At 45.7% G+C, this 7,499-nt stretch overlaps 1 protein-coding gene across 1 annotated transcript; it reads left to right on the forward strand.

Annotated features, from left to right (window-relative positions):
- The first annotated feature begins 3,473 nt into the window (after positions 1-3,473).
- Positions 3,474-5,334, forward strand: LOC123440832 (UDP-glycosyltransferase 76B1-like). The gene is made up of 2 exons (XM_045117380.1): positions 3,474-4,164; positions 4,267-5,334. The coding sequence occupies exons 1-2, from the start codon at positions 3,720-3,722 to the stop codon at positions 5,163-5,165; spliced, it is 1,344 nt and encodes a 447-aa protein (XP_044973315.1). The 5' UTR covers positions 3,474-3,719; the 3' UTR covers positions 5,166-5,334.
- The last annotated feature ends 2,165 nt before the right edge of the window (positions 5,335-7,499 follow it).

A 7,499-nucleotide genomic window follows, 5' to 3' on the forward strand; every position in this document is an offset into this window, starting at 1 on the left:
TCGGAGATACCTGTAGAGCATCTTTATAGTCACCCAGTTACGTTGCGACGTTTGATACACACAAAGCATTCCTCCGGTGTCCGTGAGTTATATGATCTCATGGTCATAGGAATAAATACTTGACACGCAGAAAACAGCAGCAACAAAATGACACGATCAACATGCTACGTCTATTAGTTTGGGTCTAGTCCATCACGTGATTCTCCCAATGACGTGATCCAGTTATCAAGTAACAACACCTTGTTCATAATCAGAAGACACTGACTATCATCGATCAACTGGCTAGCCAACTAGAGGCATGCTAGGGACGGTGTTTTGTCTATGTATCCACACATGTAAATGAGTCTTCATTCAATACAATTATAGCATGGATAATAAACTATTATCTTGATATAGGAATTATAATAATAACTATATTTATTATTGCCTCTAGGGCATAATTCCAACACCTTTTGCTTGTTATACCTTGCAGTCATGAAGGTGAGTGGTAGGAAGGTGGAGCGATACTTGTAATCCGCGGTGATGGACATGTATAAAAATAAACGGACTGGGATTAGATGTCTGTGTACAAGATGCAAAGAAGGAGTAATTTTGGACCCTTTTGATCGTGGCAGTTTGAAGGCTCACTTGTTGATCAATGGTTTCATGGATGGCTATACTCTTTGGATAAGTGAAGATGATGATGAGGACGTCCACATGACAGGGAATAATGACATGGGTCTAGACGAAGAGATGACTGATCGATACGAAGACGTTGGCGCCGGACATGACGGCTGTGAAGAGTCCGAACACGGCGGCGGGGAAGAGTCTGGACATGGCGTCGGAGAAGATTCTAGACACGGCTAAGAAGCAGAGTCCGGACATGGCGGAGAGGAGTCGATGGACACGCCGCGGACTTTGATGCTACTAAGTTCAGTCGTGCAGGACCCTCATGTTCGAGACCTCCTTCGCAAGAGTACGAATAGCGACACAGTTGCTTCAAGAGAGGAGGCCAAGCTGGCGCAACTTGAAGTACACTCGAAGACTCCATTATATGACGATTACGATCCCGAGGTTACCCGCTTGAGTTTCACGCTCGAACTTCTAAAGACGAAGGCCAAAAACAAATGGACAAACAAAAGCCTCGATGAGCACTTGAAGTATCTACAAAATAAAGTTCTTCCGCAGGGAACCTGTGTCCTACTAGTGTCGATGAGGCCAAAAATATCGTTTCACATCTGGATCTGCCGCCCATTAGATGCCACACATGCACCAACGATAGCATCATTTATCGAGGTGAGCATGCGGAAAAAACGAGGTGTCCAGTGTGCAATGCTTCTCGATACAAGAAGGCAGGAAAGAAAGCTCCTCAGTAGTTGTATGGTACTTTCCGATAACTCCCCGTCTACAACGGTAGTTTGAGGAGTTCATGTATTTACTATGTGTTAATGCTTTGTTCCAGTTCTCTATTAAAAAGAGGCCTTAATATCCCTAAGTTTCCAATAGGACCCTGCTACCACGGGAGGGTAGGACAAAAGATGCCATGCAAGTTCGTATCGCAAGCACGTATGACCATACATAGAATACATGCCATCCATCGTTGATCCATGTGCCTACACTTTACATATACTTAATTTTGTTAAGTTACTATTGCTTGTGTTGCTATTACGCATGTTACTCAATTGCTACTGTTATCACTGTTATCAAATTGCTGCTATCACTGTTATTGTTATTCCTATCTTTTGTTGTGCTACTAAATCCTTGCTGTAGAGAGATATTCCAGGTGCGGTTGAATTGACCATTCAATTGTTACGGTCAACAAATATTATTTGGCTCCCCTTGTGACGAATCAATAATCTGTCGCGATCTCCTACACTTATGGGTTGTCAGACTCTGTGATAAATACGAAAGTAAAGTGCACACAAAAGTTAGTCAAATGTGAAGCTTTTGAGTGACTAATAGGACCTGATGCATTAATGTCATCGAGGATTTTGTTAATCTGTACTTTATTTTCCACTTTTGAATGAGCAGATTGACGATTTTATTGGGGCCAAGGATTTTCTTCAGGTCCTAGATCTTAGACCTTGCCTCCTCGAGAAAATCAGTAGGAAGGGCCTGATCTGCAGGTCCATAAACCACGCATAAATCCCAAGTAGCTTGGGTGGCTACTGTTAGGATAGAGGCACCGAGGAGAAAAATGACCAAGACTTTAACTTGAGACAAAAGTACTGATTTTTATCAATGCCCAAGAGCTCCTGCAGCCGGCACCCATTGCCAAGCAAAATTTTCTGCGGGCCTATCGATTTGAGCTCAAAGTAGGTGAAGTCGGCTTTGATCGTTTCCTGAAGGGCAACACAATTTAGGAACTCTTTGATTTGCAGGATTTAAAAAACGCAGGAATAGAAAAAGTAAAAAAGTTGGAGTGACATGTTCATTTGAATCCCATAAGATTAGCAAGGAGTGTATGAAGACACAGAAAAAACAAAAAATTGTAAATGATGGTTGGAGTGGATGTTAGATTTTTTATGAAACACAATACAAAAGATTTCATAAGAAAATTTCCTATGAGATCCAATCCAATTAATCAAATGATCAATGTAGAAAAAAATTCCAAGAATTTTAATGCTCCAAAAATCCTATAGAATTCCTTTGACTCAAAGGAGCCCCTATCCTTGGTGCCATGGATTTTGGTGGTGGTTGGCCAGATACGGCTTTAGAAAGTTACATGTGTAGGGCAAATCCAACTTGAAGATGTTTTTTTCTTTCTTCCACTGGAACTTGTTAGCACTATAAATGTACTTACGTAGCTTCCATGCGTTTCTTTTCACTTCCACTCTTCTATGAATCTCATCCTTGATAGATTCTCAAATAAACACAAGTTAACAAGCTCCAACTAAGCAATAATCTAGTACTCCCTCCATCTTTAAATATATGTTTTTCTAAAGATTCCTTAAAGAAAACAAAATGAACGGATCTATACTCGAAAACCACGTTTGAATTATCGTATTTCTACCGGATATACATGTAGAAAATACATGCCTTCGTCTACCAGTATTGTTTCCGCTGAAAATCATTAGTGTTCAGTACAGTACATATGTAAATTTCACATCTCCATATTACAATACACCGCAACCAAGCACGGTCTAAAGTATGTATTCCTGTAATGAAATTTTTAGAAATCTTAAATTTAGAAACGGAGAGAGTAGATTGCAGTCCTTCCCATAGTAGGCATTATGTCTTTCTAGTTTACAAAGATTTCTGATCCATCTTTTTACACACAGAACCCTGAGTAGCTACCGGTCGCCTCGCGTGATGGTTACTTTGACCGTTTCAACTACGCCAGGAAGCACGTCGCCGTCAACGATCACGCTGTCGGTCTCTTCAGACCACGGGATCAGTAATTATGTGCTGTTAAATGTTAATTTTAACCATTTTGTAGTGACTTAATTACTCTGACAAGTCAAGGCCCGCCACATCAATCCTTGTCGCCCAAGAAACCCAAATAATTTTCTAATGCCAGTCAACATCCTTGGGAACTACTCTGCCATTTCACAAAGTGTTACTACTACAAATTCTTTTCGAAATTTTGGCATGTTCACGTAATCGTAAACCCCTAAATTTCCTGGAAGCTTCGCGCACTGACTAACAATCTGCACCACAGAAGCTTGGTGAGCTCAGGATAGTATATAAATAGCCATACTCTTACCGGCGAAAGACTCTGACTCAGCTGCCCCGCAACGATGGCAAGTAGACACGTCGCCCTGTTCCCGCTGCCGTTCCAGGGCCACCTCAGCCCGATGCTGCAGCTCGCCGACGTGCTCCACGGCCGAGGCCTCGCCATCACCATCCTCCACACCACCTTCAACGCCCCCGACACTGCCGCCCACCCGGAGTTCGCCTTCGTCGCCGTGGCCGACGGCGGCATGCCGGACGCCAAGGACGGCCTCGGCAAGATCCTCGCCATGAACGACGCCATGGAGGCGTCGGGGTGCGTCCGCGACGCGCTCGCGGCCCTGGAGCCCCGCCCGGCGTGCCTCGTCAGCGACTCCACCCTCCCCGCCGCGCAGAAGGCCGCGGCCGAGCTCGGCATGCCGACCGTCCTGCTGCACACCGGCAGCGCGGCCGCCGTCCGCCTGTTCCGGTCCTACGCCATGCTCCACGACAAGGGATACCTGCCAGCGCAAGGTTAGTCTAGTCACGCTCACTGCTAATTTTGTGTGCGTTGCGTTGTTCATCGTAATCAAAATCAGTTGCTGAGATCTCTGGATGGAATAATACCCTGCTCAGAGCACGAGCTGGACAGGCCGGTGAGGGAGCTGCCGCCGATACGGGTGTCGGACCTGTTCGACCCCAGCAAATACCCCAACCGAGAAACCGCGAACAAGGTCCTGGACATGACCACCGACATCACAAACAACTCCTCCGGGATCGTGATCAACACGCTCGACGCGCTGGAGACCCCGGAGCTGGAGGCGATCCGGGACGAGCTCGGCGCCAGCGGCGTCGGGGTGTTCGCCATCGGCCCGCTCCACAAGCTCTCCACCATCGGCGGCGCCAGCAGCAGCCTGCTGGAGGCGGACCGGAGCTGCATCGAGTGGCTGGACGCGCAGGCCGCGGGCTCCGTGCTGTACGTGAGCTTCGGGAGCGTGGCCCCGGTGCGCCGGGAAGACTTGGACGAGGTCGCATGGGGCCTCGCCAACAGCGGCAGGCCGTTCCTGTGGGTCGTCCGGCGGGGCCTCGTCGTCGGCTCCGGATCCGAGGACACAGAGCTGCCGGAGGGGTTCGAGCGGGTGGCGGAGGGCAGGGGGAAGGTGGTGAGGTGGGCGCCGCAGCAGGAGGTGCTCGCCCACCGTGCGGTCGGCGGGTTCTGGACGCACAGTGGGTGGAACTCGACGCTGGAGGGCATCTGCGAGGGGGTGCCGATGCTGTGCAGGCCGTTCTTCGGAGACCAGCTGGCCAACGGGAGGTACGTGGAGGAGGTGTGGCGGACGGGAGCCTTGCTGGTGGGCAAGCTGGAACGGAGCATGGTTGAGGAGGCGATAGCGAGGTTCATGGAAGGGGAAGATGGTGCGGCCATGAGGGAGAGAGCAAAGGAGCTTCAGATGAAAGCAATGGAGGCTTTGGGTAACGCCGGGTCAACTCAGCTGGCTGTAGACAAGTTGGTAGATCACATACTATCACTGTGAGTCAAAGTATATGGTGTAGTCAGTCATGACGTGTATGGCTACCGGCATGCAAACAATAATATTGAGTTAGTACATTGGTCAAGCAAGAACTTGGCATAAATGGTAAATTTAATGCTAGAAGTTGCGATGTACATTAAAATAATGAAAAAATTTGATTGTGACGTATAAATACAGTGCTTAGTAACTCATATATATACGGATATATAAATCCCGCCCTAAAAGGAAAAAAAACGCAGGCGTGTGCCTTAAACCAACGACCAACATCTCAACAAGCAAGGCCACTCCACACATCACGTCCGCATATTGAAAGTGCATGGATGAATCCGGATACATATGAGCCCACTTCAAAAAACAAAGTTCTAAATGCTAAAAAAATATGAGAAAGTTTACACAGGTATGTCTTAATGTTTATATACGTGCATAAATTTCCCAGAAAAAATAGTTTTTATGACCTGTGTAAAAAAGACAAAAAAAAAGTGTCGTGAAATGCTAGTTGGAAGCATTGAAATTTATCTTTTTCACGAAGACAAAACAAAAATACATTTTTCATAAAACTTGTATGTGTGAAGTTTGCTTCTTTTTTTTACATTTTGAAACATGCTTAAAATGCATCTTTTCATAAGTGGGTGCAGAGGCCTATGGGTGCTCTTTTCATAAGTGGGTGCAGAGGCCTATGGATGCAGGGTGCCCTCTTGTCCGCATATATGCTACCCTCTCCGTTTTAAAATAAACGACTCAATTTTGTATTAGCTTTACTACCTCTTAATTTTAAAATAAGTAACTTAACTTTGTACTTGCACGTCAAAGTCAAGTTTCTTATCATTTCGATGTACACTACAACTTCTAGCATAAAAGTGACCGTTTGCATCAAGTTCTAACACACCATCAATATAATTTACTCTATTTATAAGTGATATCTGCAAATGATGCTATTTTATACATAAAGGAACGTAGGGAGTAATTCATTACTGATATTTGAAAGGGGTCTGGTGAGTGTTGATAGTTGGCCAGTCGATGGCAAGACATTGACCCCCTCTGCTCGCTTTATCGACCTTCAAGACAGGGAGGTCTCGATTGTTTTGCTGCATTTGATATTCCCCTTGTAAGATCTGTATGTGTGCGGTGTCAAGGCCAAATTCGCCGATGAAAATGGTCCAACCAACTCCGTCGTGGTTGGTAGAAGCTCGAGGACCCAATTAGGTTTATGTAATCTTATTGAAGGGCATATTTGCTTGTATTATGGATCTGTTTGTAATTTTGGAAATTTAGAAGTCTTCCTCTTTTGTTATGATGTAATGACTTTTATTCAAACCATATATAAGGGAACCCAAACCAAAAACCTTACAAGATTATAAGCACATGCACCCGCCGCCTCCTTCTCCAAAAATGCTAGGGTTCCTTTTTCTCCAACCAACGTCGTCGTCGACCGCCTCATCTCCGGTGGCCCTAGGGCCATGGGGGCACGATGGATCCTAGCCCTTGTCGGTGCGAGGGATCGAATTTTAGATGCTTCTTTCGGGTTTTTTATGATTTGTGTTCCGTTTAGAAAGACGAGACGACGGTGGCTCCCTGAAGACGGAATAAGGTTCTCCCCACCTAGGTCCCGTTCTGGTAGTGTCGAAGGGCGTGTGGAGGTGCGTCTCCAGAGGATCTCGCGGGATTTATTCGTGAGTTGTCTTTGGTGGATCTACTCAGATCCGGTCTTTGTTCGTCTACGTTCGTGTATCTTTAGGTTGGATTCTTCCATACGCGTCATTTCGTCACGGTGGCGGTTGATGTTCTGGTCCACTGGTCTTATGGATTCTTAGCACGACGACTTATCGATTGTGTAGTAGAAGAATTTTTCTCCAGCTCAGACGAGGGATGGGCGATGATGACGGTGCGTCTTCGACTCATTTTCAGTATTTATAGTCGTTGCAAGATGGTCTACAAATTTGGCTGTAACTTCTATTATTTATAATATTCACTGTGCTACTATGATTGAAAATGAATAGATCAAAACTTATGCACGAGAGGTTTGATTTTTTGAAAAGGAGGCATCGCCCCGGCCTCTGCATCGAGTGATGCATGCGGCCTTTTAATTGCATATTGTAAAAATAGTCTGATCCGAGTACAGCAATCTAAGAAAAACAAAGAATAAAGATACAAAGCGCCATATGCGCCACAACCAACAATGGTAATAGAACTAGATGACTAGCCACATATCATATTATTGAGTCGTCATCCAAACCGGTTGAAGATATCCTGAGCTACCATCTTTCAGCGGGCACACCCAGTAACCATAGGCTTCCTGGCTTCCGCATGAGTGAGTAATAACCACATGCGGATCAAGGT

The sequence above is a fragment of the Hordeum vulgare genome, chromosome 3H, assembly GCF_904849725.1.
Source record: "Hordeum vulgare subsp. vulgare chromosome 3H, MorexV3_pseudomolecules_assembly, whole genome shotgun sequence".
NCBI lineage: Eukaryota > Viridiplantae > Streptophyta > Magnoliopsida > Poales > Poaceae > Hordeum > Hordeum vulgare.

Coding starts and splice junctions, on each gene's coding strand:
- LOC123440832 (XM_045117380.1), top strand. CDS start 3,720: ATGGCAAGTAGACACGTCGCCCTGTTCCCGCTGCCGTTCCAGGGCCAC. Junction 4,165..4,266: donor GGGATACCTGCCAGCGCAAG/GTTAGTCTAGTC, acceptor TACCCTGCTCAG/AGCACGAGCTGGACAGGCCG.